The sequence below is a fragment of the Hippocampus bargibanti genome, linkage group LG20 (assembly GCF_051943395.1).
Source record: "Hippocampus bargibanti isolate YZ-2025 linkage group LG20, ASM5194339v1, whole genome shotgun sequence".
Taxonomy (NCBI): domain Eukaryota; kingdom Metazoa; phylum Chordata; class Actinopteri; order Syngnathiformes; family Syngnathidae; genus Hippocampus; species Hippocampus bargibanti.
Window position 1 is genome coordinate 8301743 of NC_142753.1, and position 15097 is coordinate 8316839.

General features: G+C 40.4%; 3 protein-coding genes across 4 annotated transcripts; 1 reads left to right on the forward strand and 2 right to left on the reverse strand.

Annotated features, from left to right (window-relative positions):
* Positions 1 to 3695: 3695 nt before the first annotated feature.
* cdca8 (cell division cycle associated 8) lies at positions 3696 to 8707 on the reverse strand. The gene is made up of 11 exons (XM_089023506.1): positions 8569 to 8707; positions 8220 to 8312; positions 7935 to 8063; positions 7744 to 7784; positions 7106 to 7181; positions 6674 to 6741; positions 6508 to 6590; positions 6290 to 6385; positions 5412 to 5541; positions 4169 to 4255; positions 3696 to 4023 (listed from the first exon to the last, which is right to left on the reverse strand). The coding sequence occupies exons 2-11, from the start codon at positions 8308 to 8310 to the stop codon at positions 3994 to 3996; spliced, it is 831 nt and encodes a 276-aa protein (XP_088879632.1). The 5' UTR covers positions 8311 to 8312; positions 8569 to 8707; the 3' UTR covers positions 3696 to 3993.
* An 84-nt stretch (positions 8708 to 8791) lies between these two features.
* airim (AFG2 interacting ribosome maturation factor) lies at positions 8792 to 11556 on the forward strand. The gene is made up of 4 exons (XM_089023448.1): positions 8792 to 9217; positions 9469 to 9648; positions 9784 to 9902; positions 10864 to 11556. The coding sequence occupies exons 1-4, from the start codon at positions 8949 to 8951 to the stop codon at positions 10896 to 10898; spliced, it is 603 nt and encodes a 200-aa protein (XP_088879574.1). The 5' UTR covers positions 8792 to 8948; the 3' UTR covers positions 10899 to 11556.
* Positions 11557 to 11907: 351 nt separating this feature from the next.
* On the reverse strand, positions 11908 to 14759 carry cldn35 (claudin 35). Of its 2 annotated transcripts, none has more exons than XM_089023182.1 (2): positions 14064 to 14759; positions 11908 to 13948 (listed from the first exon to the last, which is right to left on the reverse strand). In XM_089023182.1, exon 2 carries the CDS (start codon positions 13919 to 13921, stop codon positions 13232 to 13234), a length of 690 nt encoding a protein of 229 aa, XP_088879308.1. In that variant the 5' UTR covers positions 13922 to 13948; positions 14064 to 14759; the 3' UTR covers positions 11908 to 13231. The 2 variants fall into 2 exon arrangements, with proteins under 2 accessions (XP_088879308.1, XP_088879307.1); XM_089023181.1 differs by having other exon boundaries at positions 14060 to 14759.
* Positions 14760 to 15097: the final 338 nt, after the last annotated feature.

The window sequence follows — 15097 nt, forward strand, 5'->3', positions numbered from 1 at the left end:
TAGCTAGCTAGACAACTGGCTATATAACTAATAGATAGCCAGCCAGATAGCTAGCTAGCCAAGGGAGTGAACTTGTAGTTGTTTCACAATGGATTGAGTGAAAGACAGTGGCAGGAGGTGATGTAACTTTGTAAATAAATCGATTAGGGGCGCACTTGACGGATGGGATTTATAGGCAACCCTGACGCAATGGAGAATTTATTTCTCCGGGAGAACGTATCCCCCCCCACACACACACAAAAACAGGTTCATCCGTCTTAGGTGAGAAATTTGGCAGGTTCCCCAGGGTTGGGAGCTCAATTAACCAAAAAGGGCTTCGGCCTGTTCAGGGGAGAGAATTGTTTTGTCGAGGAATCCGCACCGAATACTTACAGAGAAAACCACAAATTGTGAGGTTAAAATTGTAAAAAGACAAGACAAGGAAGCAAGTGAGCGAGGTATCCGTGACAACATAACTTACTACAACGGACGTGAAGGGAGCGAAAATCTCTGCCGAGAAAAAATAAATAATTGGACAAGATTGAGGGGAAATCTTTTTAGCACACCAATGGTGACTTTATTTTTATTTCTTTATTACTCGCTTCACTTCTTTTTATTGATCTAGCTACCTAGCTAGCGATCTACCTAGTGAGCTAGCTATCTAGCAAAATAGCTATCTAGTGAGCTAGCTATCTAGCTAGCTATCCATCGAGCTAGCTATCCAGCTCGCTAGCTATCTAGGTAGCTATCCAGCTCGCTAGCTATCTAGCCAGCTATGCAGTGAGCTAGCTATCCAGCTCGCTAGCTATCCAGCTACCTATTCAGCTCGCTAGCTATCTGGCTAGATATCTAGCTAACTATCTAGCGAGCTATCCAGCTAGCTTTCCAGCGAGCAATCCAGCTATCTAGACAGCTATCTATCCAGCTAGCTATCCAGCTAGCTATGTAGCTAACTATCAGATATCTATTAGCTATCGAGCTAGCTTTCTGTCTAATTGAGTTACTTCCGGGTTGAGTGAACACTGGTGCGTGTAACTGCCGCTGCTCATCCGACTTACGACTAGCTCGACTTACAACCACTCGTATTTACGACCACAACCCCCAGACCCGAGTCATTTAGCCTCAGAGTCTCTATTCAACATTTTGAATGGATTTCAACTTACGACCATGTTGACTTACGACCATTTGGTCGGAACGGAACTCGGTCGTAAGTCGGATGTAGTGTGATGTAACTGATTTGTTTTGTTTACCTGCATGAGATGTACTCTTGTCGGGTATCCGGCTGTATGGCCTCCATTCCTGATATTCCAGTCTTTCCTCCTAGAGGATGATTTATATGGAAAACGTTGCTCCAAATCTGCCCCAGCACCTGTCCCTGCACCGCTGGCCGCGTGTTTCCTGAAAAGCTAGCCATCCGTGCTATATGGCAATCGTCCACACATCAAGAGAATTGGGACTGACCCATTCAGAGGCAAAAAAATGTGAAGATTCAGATACGTACAGCAGGTGTGCTAACCATTTTCGCTAACAAGGGAGTTGAACTGCATGCACTGCTGACCACAACATCTGTCGTTTTCGAGGCCGTGGAGGTGATTTTTTTTCTTTTTAGTCGGGGGCGGGAACACCACAGTAGTTTGCCTGGTGAGTGACAGCAGATGATCAAGTGCTTAAAAAATGGCTACAGATGGAAAGGGGCCATGTTTGGTCTCTGTCAGGGGCAGAGTTTCAGTCCCACTACTTGGTTAGCATATGATGCATAAGAAGCAAGTGGGAATAGTTTGAGAGCATTTTACTCACTCCAATGCGGAGACTCAAGGTGAGCCCCCCCGGCTTGACCCGTTGCCACATCCCAGGTGAAAACCCTTAACGTGGTCTTTCAGAGTCGTAACGAGCTTCTAATTGGCAGTTCACGTGTCCTTGAAGGTCAAAGTGCGTGTTCCTGTGCGAGCAGCGGGAGAGGCTGCCACTTCCTGCCAACAGCCGTGTTACGCCACTCCAACGAATATCCCTCTGTGCAAACAAAGTCATGAAAGGACAAGAGAACTTTGAGTAGAAGTAAAATTAAGAGTTGAATTATGAGTAAAATTAAGAGTTGAAAAAATAAAACCTTTAAGATAGTAATTGGCGATTTCAAAGGTGGTAGCTTTGCTGTGTGTAGTTTGTATGTTCTCCAAATGCTTGTATCAAATACACATGGGCCACATCTCATTTCTTTTTGCAAGCTCTTTCACTCCTCAATCCTGAGACAATTTTTCGTGATTAAATCAATTCATGGTAATTAAAGCTGAAGCTAGAACGTTTTTTTCTGTACAATCACAATTATTCTCTGTTCCCTTCATTTAAACAGAATATTCTGGTTCATTTTGTGAATTGCACAGCAAACGTGGGGAAATTATCGGATCGATATAAAACTACTTCAAAATGGAGACGTTTGTTGTTTGAAAATAGTAACGGCAGTCAACGAGTCAGAGCTCTACAAAAAAATAAACTCAATGAATAGATGCTGCCCTCTAGTGGTACACTTGCCGTAATACATTCTATTATAAAATCCCTGTAAATGCTGCACTCTAGTGGCATTGTTGCCGCAATACAATAAATACTGCCCTCTAGTGGCAGGGTTGTTGCAATACATTCCAATATAAAGAGCAGATATATGCTGCCCTCTACTAGCATAGTTGCCAAAATACATTCTAACATAAATGGCGGATAGATGCTGCTTTCTAGTGGCATACTTGCAGTAATACATTCTAATATAAGTATGATGATGATAATATTAATAATAATAATAATACATTTAATTGTTAAGCGCCTTTCAGAACTCTCAAGGACACCTTTAAAGTCACAGGATTTTTTTGTGCGGGTGAGCAACGGCAGCCATTCGCGCCAACGTTCACTCTACCCGGAAGTAACACAGCAGCAAAGTTAGGAAAGGAAGAGGAAGAGGAAAGGAAAGAAAGAAGTAGAAAAACAAAATACAGGAGCTGCTGATGACACTACTAATAATACAACTAATATTACTTAAATTATTTACCTATTATTAATTATGACTAATAATAATAATAAAATATACAAATAAAACACACCAATAATACCAATAAGAGTACCTGTAGTACAAGTACTACTACTATTAATAAAAAATACTAATAATATTAATAACATATAACAATAAAATATACAAATAAAAAAGGAAAGAAAGAGGTAGAAAAACAAAATACAGTAGCTGCTGATGACACTACTAATATATTACTAAAATTACTACTACTAATAATAAAACATACAAATAAAATATAGCAATAATACCAATAAGAGTACCAACAGTACAAATACTACTACTATTAATAAAAATAATAATATTAATAACATAACAATAAATATATTAATTAAATATACAAATAAAAATATAAAATTACCAAAAATAACATAATACAATACTACTATTAATAATAAAAATAACATAATAAAATGTAATAATACTTTTTCTAGCATATATACAGTATATATAATTTGCTGTGACGACCCTTTGAAGGGAAAAGCCGGAAGGAAAAGAAGATACAGTATATATATATATTTATATATATATAAATAAATAATAAATAAATATATAAATATACATAAATATATACATATACATTAATATATATATTTATATATATCATTAATTACATAAACAACGCTTGAAATAATTGTCATACACCCAGCATTGATGTTTAGTTGCTTTTTTATTATCTCCATTCAAATGAAAAGGCAACCAAGCAACAAAGCATCAATTTAAAAGAACAACCGAGACATGTTTAAAAAAAAACACACCAAAAAAAAGGTTTAAGAGTGTGAAGCAAAAAAAAAAGAGACATGGTTGAGTGCCATCGAGGTTCAAAGTAGAAATGATCAAATCGCCACAGAACGCAAATAGAAATCCAGGGAATGCGTTGGAAAACAAATACGTATAAAGGAGCAATCCACAACACCAAGACAATCATGGGGGGCGGGGGGGTCAGCATCAACAGGAGGGGAGATCTAGGATTCACAAAGTGATGTGAGGCGATTCTGTGGAAGAAATAGAGAAATGATGAAAGGCGCTTAAAATGAAATGTGTTATTATTATTATTATTATTAAAATGCTACTGTGAAATGTACATTCCTGCACTGCAAGACTAATAAAGGCTAAGCCAATCCAATCCATATATGCTACCTGCAAACGGCGAATGCTCCTCAAGGCCGTTTCACCCAACTGAGACAGGTCCACTGAATCCACCTGACTGGCCAGCAGCTGAAGACTCTGAAAGGAACAAAACAGGAAGGTCATGACAGATATATATATATATAACATCCGACTTACGACCGGTTTGACCTACGACCATGACCTCCAGACCCTATTTTTTTTATGTTAATTCTACGCCTGGCACCGCAACGCGCTAGCAGGCCGGCAACGCGTACACCAATTTTGGCCAGCTAGCATCTCACACTCGCACAGCAATCGACCGTGTGATGGCACCAGAGAGGGGAATTTGATAGTCATTTAGCCTACAAGTCTGCATGTATTTCGACTTACGACCGTTTTGACTTACGACCATTTGCTCGGAACGGAACTCGGTCGTAAATCGGATTTTACTTGTATACTGTATGTTGATTGTTTGTTGTATTAGAGTTCTGTACTGTCCAGCCGCTTCCCTACTTACGAACATTCGCATTACGAACAATGGTAGATACGAACATTTTTGTAGTAACATATATAGTATTCTCTCCAGTTGTACATGATCATATATACAGTGAGACCTCAACTTACAAACACCTTATCTTACAAACTTTCCGTCTTACAAACGTCAAATTTCTGAAAATTAAACCTTATAATAAGCACTATTTTCATAATACACACCCACCACGGCTGGCGGAGTGATCTTCGGCGGAAGCACACGACCGAACAGCACCAGAGGTTAAGTTACCAACAGTCCTTATGGAAGGTGAGTCTCCTTCCATAAGCCATCAACGACCATCAAAAAGGTAAATAAAAGTTTATTTCTTTAATTACAGTCCTCATGTAATGCGCCTCTCTTTCCAAACAGCAATTCCCTTTGACCATCGACCTCCAACCCCATTCCATCAAGCCATAAATGACTATCACAAATGTAAATAAAGTGACTATGATACAATACAGTGTATTTGTTTCATTACAATACAATTGCACATTTATTATACATAGAATAAGGTATGTTGTGTGTAGTTTTAAGGCTTATTTAGTTGAAAAGTATATTTTATGGAAACCCGGGAACGGATTATTCCCATTTTAATGGTTTCCTATGGGAATTTTTTTTTGAGATACACACTTTTCGCCTTACACACTCTGTCTGGGAACCAATTAAGTTTGTAAGTTGAGGTCTCACTGTATACATATATATATATATATTCACACGGACATGGGAGTATTTTTTCCCTACCTCTCCATTCCCAACAGGGATATTGATGACAATATCTTCATTGTCGGCTGATATCGGAGAGCCATTGACGGAAATGCTGAAGACCCTCTCTTTGTGGCGAGGAACCCTCACAGCTGGAGTCTTGGGAAGCCTGAAGTCGGGAAACATTTGAAAAGTAAGGACTTTTAGCCAAATATAGATTGATATTTTTATGTATATAGTCCACTGCAATGTGGCCATACCATTTTCAAAGTAAAAAAAAAGAGCATTTATGTTTTTAATGAGTCATTTAGATTCATTTCATGTTGTTATCTGTACAACAAAGTATGTTTATTCTCTCATGTTATGTCATTAACATTTTTGGATCTGTAGAATGAAATATATTTATATATATATATATATATTCTATCTTTGGAATGGATTCCTCCCAAAAAACAGCTTCCACTGCATTTACAGAAATGGTGGAATTCGTTTTTCTGTTTGGTGTGTTCGAATGGGTCAAATTAGCTTAAAAGCTATCTAGCTAGCTATTTATTAGCCAGCTGGCTATCTATTAGTTATATAGCTAGTTGTCTAGCTGGCTATCTATTAGCTTTCTATTCACGATCTATTTGCTACCTATTAGCTAACTGGTCGGCTAGCTAGCTATCTGGCTGACTATCTATTAGTTATATAGCTAGTTGTCTAGCTGGCTATCTATGAGCTAGCTAGCTTTCTATCTATTTACTTCCGGGTTGAGTGAACGCTGGCGCATGTGGCCGCCACTGCTCACTTAAATAAAAACTTATCCTGTGACTGTAAAGTGACTTTGAGAGTTTTGAAAGGCGCTTATAAATAAAATGTCGGATTATTATTATCAATGATACGCTCGCAAATGTAACCACGAGTGGAGAAGTTACCTGGGGTCAAAGCGTGGCGTGATGAGAGGAGTTTGACCAATCAAAGAGGAGTCCAGCAAGGTCCTGGCAGGGGTGATTGCATTATTCCTCGATGATCTAAATGTAGAGAACATACATTCTTGTAATGTCTTTTATTTATTTATTTGAACCTACCCCAGTTATTTTCCACATTTGGCATTTAACTGGAGCACCAAGTCACAAACACACCCCTGTCCTACCTTGTGATTGGTGCCATTTGTTGGCTAATTGACAGAGCTTTAGCACGTTTTGATGTCGTCGGGGGCTTCTTTGCGGTTTTCCCCTGAATGCAGAAATCGTAAGTTACATACAGACAAATCGGATGACGTACGGTGGGCATGTCAACTAAAATGAGCCTTAAATCACCTTTCTCAACGTTCTGGGTGTGTTTTCATCATTCACGTTGGATTTGGTGACGGCCTTCTTCTTCGACACTGTACACGGAAGCATGCAACGGCTTTTAAAAAAAATCATCAAGTAGTAATTTGCGGACTATAAGCAGCAACTTTTGTCACGAGCTTTCAACCTTGCGTGTTATGCAACGATGCGGCCCTTTATGTATTTTCATGTGAGAATGACAACGACATGACAGATTGTCGTTTTCGTGTTTATTATGTTTGCTAAAGTCATTATAAGTGCATTGCATGCTGGGTCGGAGAGGACAGTAATTTCATCTGTGCTGTATGTCATGCATATTAGCATATTTGACAATAAAGCTGTCTTTGACTTTAAGATCGGAAAAACGTTTCAATTGCGTCATGCATAAAATATGAAGAGAAAATAAAAATATGATCATACTTTTCTTAACTGCTTTCATGAGAACTGCATGATCTTCAGCCACAATATTCTCCAAAATTGCAGCCTCCTCTTCCCTCTGCGAACAGATGTGACGGCTACTGTTAGCAATGCATGGCATGAGACGAAAGTGGGGTCAGCGCAGAGCGCCGATGTGAACGCGGAACGGCCGCGGCTTGGAATTGAAGCGGATTTACGTGGGACAGGAGATGTGAGACAATCTCTTTTCGTCAATGGATGCTACAGCTTTCGTGTTTGCTTTCAACATTTAGCTTGAAGCAAACGTGCACATTTCATCATGACGTGCCTGATCCACTGGTGAAAAGGATGCTTTGATCCTCTCCTCTTTCATCTAGAACTGCTTCATACAACAAAGACGGTGCAAAAAATGCTTAAAATTGAATGACTGTCTGTGCCTTTGTGGTGTCATATTTGTTTTTGTTTTTTTTTATCTTTTGACTTCAAGATGGCGGCGCAAAAGTGTATTTTGTTCATCTACTTCTTTCTTTCCTTTCCTTTTTGTTCCATGACTTTGCTGCTGTGAAATGTAAATTTCTCCACTGTGAGACTAATAAAGGCTAATCCAATCCAAGCAAGGTTTCAAAGGAACACGAAGTCCGGGACACTTAACCGCAACTCACTTTAGCGTCGTCCGGTTCCGGCGACTTGAGTTTCTCAACCTCTGCAGATAGACAAGGAGAAAAAAAAGATGAACTGGTTTTCCGTGTATGTTGTATCATGCCCAAAGCCTTTTGTTTACAAGGAGCACAACGAATAAACAAATGATGATTTGAAATAAAAAAATATGAATGAGATGAAGTACTGCACTTACCGAAATGTTCCATCCATGTCATCTTGCGAACATTGGCCGGGAGCTTAATGACAGCCACATTATAGTTGTTGCGAAGATCTCTCAACATTTGGTTCTTCCTTTCTTGCAGCTGTCCAAGTCTTGTTTTTACTGTGAAAACATTATTTTAAGTTTACGAAGAAACATCAACGGACACGAACACTTAGTAGTCAAGTGGACAAAATGAAACAAAATGATATTGATATCTAAGATGGATTCTAAATAATTATGTTGAACTTTTCCATGTTTTTAACACGTTTTTTTTACCTTCACTGTCGAAATCATCCAAAAATGCTTCGAGTTTGACCATCTTGGGTGTTTTTCCCCTTTGCTTAGTCGCTCTTTTCCTCGGAGCCATCGCTGTATGTCGAAAAGAAGCAAAAGCGTTTCGTCGTAAACTACATTGCAGTTAAAAAAAAGCAAAACATTGAGGGAATGGGCCACCATGAATTAAAAACATGCTGTAAAGTCGTTATGCTCTTTTGAGCCGCGTGGAAATAGCAACATATTTTCCGGCATACAATTTTAGCATTTCGATTCCGATCGTCTAAACTATTTCATCGGCCAACAAAATCGATTATGTTCCAACATGTTGCAATTATATAATAAATATTACCTGATCCTTTTATTCGATCGCTTTTCCCTTTTAAATGGAGTTCTTTCTCGCCACTTTTTCCTTTCGAGGCGGTTTTGCAAACAGCAGTGTAATTTCAAAACACAGAAGGGGAGGGGCTAATACCCAAAATGCGCCAATCAGCTCTCGGTTTAAATGCGTCACTTCCTGTGATGAGTAGGCCAATGAAAATGTTGAACGTCATCTATTGACAGTGTCTACCCGGAAATCGGCGAAAAACCAACATTGAAGCATGTGAATTGTAAAACAAGAGTGACTTGCCTTTTTATTTTCAAAGTGTATTATATTTTTTTCAAAGGAACCGCGATATAAATATATTGGTGTCTATTCGATGTCCACCAATTGTTGAGATCGCTCTCAAAATGTCGAAACCGGCCCTACTAACCATCCATCAAGCATTAAGGAGATGCTTCCATAGTCTGGAAAACAACCAAAAATCGTGGAAGAGCGTCTTAGCAGAGTGCCTCCCTCTATTGTCATCTCTTGAGAACTTGGCAGAGCAATCGCTGGCGCTTTCCAACGTCCAGATTTCCAACACGCCGCTCAAAGACTTTCCAGAATTGGAGGAACTGTTACGTTTCAAGCTATCGCAAGCTACGGATACGGTGTTGTGCAAACTCCACGAAAATATGTAAGTGGGGATGTGTTCCTCATAAAATTGTACAAAGATGTTTGTACCGGATCAAATTTTAATGCAATTAAAGACAGTGGGTGAAATATTTCACCGTAACTTCCTTGTTGTGGTACTTTGCGTGTTGTACTGTAGTTATTATCTTCGGGTGTTGTGAAAGTGTGATATGAATAGTGATGTATTGTGTTGTATTGTTAAAAGTTGACGAGAGTAACACTCCTGTGATTATTTAATCCCTCTAACTCTTTCAGGTCTTCACTCCAGTCGCTGAGAGACTCTATGACAAACCAGGTCTCGACAGTTGTCCAATTATATGAACAAAATACAGAAACTCTCGATGTGGTCACAGTAACCGAGCGTTCAGCCGCCATCCCATCAGTCGTCGACATGCTGGAGTGGCTACAGGATGCTGAGCGTCACTATCGACAACAGTATCCTCTTGGTGAATGTTTTTCTACTTCCTTTCCTTCATAACTTTGCTGCTGTGAAATGTACATTTCTCCACTGCGAGACTAAGAAAGGTGAATCAAATTATTATTGCGCCCATCCTCAAATAGTCTATTCAGATTCATAAGGAGGAAGACTCTGCTGCACTCATTCAGTTCAGGCAACGTAGATTTTTTGACATCGGCTACCAAGAAATGGAAAGAATTGGAGACTCCCGGCGCTGAGGATGAAATTGCAGGTTGGTGTTCATTATTAGTTTGTGCTTGTTAACATTTAAATTTAAAGAACGTATGATACACTTTAAAGCACATTGATGGGAGTTGTCGTGTTTCCCGTGAACGAACCATTAAAATTGCAGGTGGGAATTTGCCTTTAAAGGACAACCGACACCATTTTTTGTTTCCTCACTGACATCAGAAAAACGTTTTATAGCATCTAAAATACCCAAAACACGCAGGCTGATATTTTTAGTCAAATGCAAAACACCAATAAAAATGAGTTAAAATGTCCCAAAACTACTTCAATTTGAAACCGGAAGTGGCCAGTTTCAGAAAGTCCCGCCCCCTTGTTCGTGACATCACGCCAGGACGTCTTTGCCTTGCTCTAGAATCAAAACAATGGTTTCAGATTCGGAGAAGATGCTTTCTTGTTACACATCCAGTTATGAATATGATTCAAATAGTTCCGAAGAGGAAAGCATAAATGTTAGCAACCAATTAAAGAAGTCCTTCCGTGTCATTTTGAGGCGTCTGGACTCCAATGTAGCGCCCAGAAACTGCACAAGATGGCGCCCAAGCTCCGTTGGAAATGAGCTGATTTGTCTGCTGGGAATTTGTGTCAACTAGTATCAAATAGTAGTCTTGGTGCAACACACAACGATTCACCATTGTGTTATTTATGTGTTTTCCTTCTAATTTCGCCATTGTTTTTAGACCAAACAAAGTACAAAAATGCATTGTGTGTCGCTTTCTCGGTCAGGGGCGTTCCTGACGTGACATCACGTCAGGAACAAGACTTCCTAAATATTCAGCGCAAGTCTTAAAACACATAATATAGCTATATGCCGTGGAATCTTTGTAAAATACGCTCAGTAGAAATCAATTTGAAGTGATTTTACAAATTATGGACACAACTTGTCCGGAGGCGTCGGTTGTCCTTTAAGGCTAGTGAACTAATTTTGTCCTTTTGTCCAATTTCAGATACGCTTTGCAGAGTGTCCTTCTTCATAGAGTAAAAAAACAAACGGAATGGGTGCGAGTTTCAAATGGGACCAATACAGAATCGAAGAGGGAGATTTATTCAACGGACCGATGACATTAGATACCAATGGAGACCTGTGTTTGACCGATAACAGCTTCATTGCGTTTCCTAAATGTCTCCCGATCAATAATGATAAAGCGCACAAAAGGAAAAGGACACACCCACATAGAGGATGTTAACTCATTCACTGCCATTCCCGAATTTATTCGGGAATTGAAAAGCATGACGGTGGAGCGCCATTCCTGAATTTTTGGGGGGGTTTCTCCTAATAAAGCGCTGGTCAGACCTTTGGGAATGTTTTTTTCCCCTTCTACAAAGGGGAAACATTTGCTTTTTGTCCAGTCGCCCCTATTTCAAACTTAGATAACTCCAAACACATATAACTTAGGAATTAACCATGAAAGAAGAGAGTCTAAGGTTTCTGACACTGAATTGAATGTTTATGTAGTCCGAAAACACAATATGATGCGGGTCGTACGAATTTGAGTGAAAATGACAAAAACCCTGGCACTGGAGTGGACACATTTTTTTGCACATTAGGCAGTGAATGAGTTAATGACAAGGATAGAACTGGTTAGCCAATCAGAACACATGAACCCTTTTAGAGTGCATTAAAGTATTAAAGAAGCATACCTGTTTTTTTCCTTTTTTTGCATAACAACAAAATTAAATATGTAAATATCAATATAGTCAATGAATAAATGTTGTCATTTTGAATCAGAAAGCCTTTGTTAGTCCCCGAAAATTGAAAGGGGTGTTGGGGGGGGGGGGTTAAAAGATAAAAAGATAAAAACAAAATATTATATGCATAATAGAAATAAATTAAATAAACAAAATAGTAGAACGGAAAGGGATTTAAAATGGGTTAGGAGCTGCTGTAGAGGCAGCCGCCCAGGTGGTGCCATGTGAGCTTTCACAACAGCTGCGGCTGTAACAAAGCACTTCACCTAAGTCAACACAAAGCAGAATAATAAACACAACAGGAACATAAAAACATGGACAGTTGTGCAATCATAACGACTTTCCCCGTGTACTCTATGAAGGTTGAGTACAAGACAAACAATTTATTACATGAAGCAATTCTAGATTTTTTTTTCTTCGCTCTATATCACAGGTGTCAAAGTCAAGGACCGGGGGGTTCAAATCCGGCCCGCCACATCATTTTTTTCGGCCCGCAAAAGTAAATCAAACTTGTGAAATTCCATGATGCTTGCTCAAACGCTGATTCGCTTTGGCAACCCCTTGGGGGGGAGGGAGTCAAGGGAAAAGAAGAAGATAGCTAGCTAGCTAGCTTGCTAACTTTCCATCTATTTGAGTTATTCTGGGTTGAACGCTCGCTACCTGGTTATCTAGCTAGCGATCCAGCAGGGTAGCTATCTATTTGCTATCTATTAGCTGGCTATCTAGCTAGCTATATATTTGCTATTTAAGAGATAGCTAGCTATCTATTAGTTCTCTATGAGCTAGCTTGCTAACTTTCTTTCTATTTGAGTTATTCGGGGTTGAGTGAACGCTGGCTATCTGCCTATCTAGCTGGCTACCTAGCTAGCTATCTATTTGCTATCTATTAGCTGGCTATCTAGCTAGCTATATATTTGCTATCTATATGCTAGCTATCTATTAGCTAGCTAGCTAACTTTCTTTCTATTTGAGTTATTCGGGGTTGAGTGAACGCTGGCTATCTGCCTATCTAGCTAGCGATCTAGATGGCTACCTAGCGAGCTATCGAGTTGTTATCTATTAGCTGGCTATCTCACTAGCTATATATTTGATATCTATAAGCTAGCCAGCTATCTATTAGATAGCTATCTAACTTTCTTTCTGAGTTATTCGTGGTTGAGTGAATGCTGGCTATCTGCCTATCTAGCTAGCGATCTGCCTATCTAGCTAGCGATCTAGGTGGCTACCTATCTATCTATTTGCTAACTATTAGCTGGGTATCCAGCTAGCTATATATTTGCTGTCTATTAGCTAGCTATTAGTTATCTTTTAGATAGCTAGCTAACTTTCTGTTTTAGTTATTCCGGGTTGAGTGAACGCTGGCTATCTGCCTATCTAGCTAGCGATATAGCTGGCTACCTAGCTAGCTATCTATTAGCTGGATATCTAGCTAGCTATATATTTACCCCATCCCCTTTCAAATTGCTGATGTGGACTGCAAATTTCCCCATTGTGGGACAAATAAAGTTTTTTTGATTCTAATTTGCTATCTATAAGCCAGCCAGCTAGCTAGCTATTAGTTATCTATTAGCTAGCTAGCTAACTTTCTTTCTATTTGAGTTATTTGGGGTTGAATGAACGCTGGCTCTACACATATTCTTTCAGTGGGAAACTAGTAGACGTGATAGTTTTGGGTAAGTTGGGCGCAGACGCGGGCGAATTCGCAAAACTACGACCCACGTAGCCCCGACGGTATCCTCCTCCCCGCTCGACAAAGGGGCACGTGCTGCTTAGCACGGCTCCGCCAATCATCAAAATAACCGCGGCGGCCCAGCCCAAATAAATAGCCTGTCCGAGCTCACGTTTATGCATGATGGGCACGTTGGGGTTGTAGAAATCCTGAACGACCGTATTCGCCGTCCAGGAAACGGGAACCAGAACGCAAAGGCCAGTCAGGATAAAAAGAATCCCACCGGAGAGCGCGATTCCCGCTTTGGCTTGACGGTCATCTCCGGCGCAGGTGGTGCACTTCATACCGCAGCAGGAGACGGTGCAGGAAAGCCATCCCATAAAAATAGCCAAACACATGAGCGCACGTGCGGCTTGGATATCGGGAGGTAACGCCAACATGGAGTCGTACGTCTTGCACTGCATGTGACCGGTGGTTTGGTAGATGCAACTCATCCAGATGCCTTCCCATTTGATTTCCGACGTCAGGATGTTGCTGCCGATAAAGGCCGACACTTTCCACTGAGGCAGCGCCGTGACCGCGATCGCCATGATCCAGCCGGTTACGGCGCAGGTGAAGCTGATGAGTTGCATGCCGGTGTTCACCATGGCGGGGGCGATCGTAGCAGAGCGATACTTTAAGTAGGGATGTGACAAAAAAAAAAATTCAATCATAATTCAGCACACATGTTCTAATACCGTATTCAAGTGCATTTAAATAGCTTTCAAATGGTCACTGTAGCGTACCTACTTTAAGGAGGAAATCCGTTTTTTTTTTTTTGTTAGGATTAAAATCTCCCCGGGGTTGATTTTCAGGCTACCGATCTGCACCCGAGCCACTTCACTCAGCTCAGTGTCCGCTTCCACCTAGCATCCAGTTGCTGCATCGCCCAGGTGTTAATCACACCACCCCCCCCCTACTAACTTTCTCTCCATCCAGTGAAAAGGATCCCATTGCCACGCACTTTGTCCGCCATCTCATTCCTAAACTTGACTCAATGCATTATTGAGGAGCTAATAGCGGCGCGGTCGTCACCCGTGGCAACCCTCAGGAATTGAAGTATAACGGGGTCTGGAAATTGATCCCAGAATGGAATTCCAAGCTGCGTTGCGTTTTTAACGATCGGACTTGAGGGTGAAGATTTACATCGATAGGTTTGGCTTGTATCTCATATCAAGAATGCTTGAGATCTTGCTATCCTGATTTGGATTAAAAAAAAAAATTAATCCATGTCGTCTTAAAAAGGTGGAAAACAAGCAGCAAGACTGGTCGCTGTGCGAATAACAAGCACTCGGGGCTCCGAGGCTTTAGCGAAGCCACTTCAGTCTTCAGCTGCCGCTTGGTTTTAACCCACCCCTAACCCTCTCCTTCCAACCACCTCCAATGCTAACAGGCTAGTCCGAATCAATGTTTGAAATCGCAGGTCAAATGGAAAATCAACTTTGATCTGACGTCTATAAATGAAAGTGGGTGGGGTCTGGGGGTGGGCAAAGGGGGCCACAATACTGACCCTGTCCCCCATTCACATGGATGGGAAACAAAAGAAGGATGGTGGCTGGATCAGTTGATAACAACAATGGGTCCTGGACAAAATGGATCAGTTTGACGTCATTTTTAAAAAGGGCAGTTGTAAACCACCCCCCCAAAAAAATAAAATAAAAAAATACGTGATCTAGACCCTGCAATGTTACTTATACACGATTGGAATACCGTATTTTGTGGAATATAATATTCAACGAATGACATATTTAAAAACATAGGTGCACCTTCAATGAATGGCAAAT

What these genes read in the sequence shown, in the direction of transcription:
- cdca8 (XM_089023506.1), bottom strand. Translation starts at nt 8,310, where the DNA reads ATGGCTCCGAGGAAAAGAGCGACTAAGCAAAGGGGAAAAACACCCAAG. An exon ending in GGATGATTTCGACAGTGAAG is followed by an intron (nt 8,064 to 8,219) that starts GTAAAAAAAACG and finishes ATGTTTTCACAG; the next exon opens with TAAAAACAAGACTTGGACAG. An exon ending in TCCCTGTTGGGAATGGAGAG is followed by an intron (nt 4,256 to 5,411) that starts GTAGGGAAAAAA and finishes TGTTCCTTTCAG; the next exon opens with AGTCTTCAGCTGCTGGCCAG.
- airim (XM_089023448.1), top strand. Translation starts at nt 8,949, where the DNA reads ATGTCGAAACCGGCCCTACTAACCATCCATCAAGCATTAAGGAGATGC. An exon ending in TGCAAACTCCACGAAAATAT is followed by an intron (nt 9,218 to 9,468) that starts GTAAGTGGGGAT and finishes TAACTCTTTCAG; the next exon opens with GTCTTCACTCCAGTCGCTGA. An exon ending in GAGCGTCACTATCGACAACA is followed by an intron (nt 9,649 to 9,783) that starts GTATCCTCTTGG and finishes TAGTCTATTCAG; the next exon opens with ATTCATAAGGAGGAAGACTC.
- cldn35 (XM_089023182.1), bottom strand. Translation starts at nt 13,921, where the DNA reads ATGGTGAACACCGGCATGCAACTCATCAGCTTCACCTGCGCCGTAACC.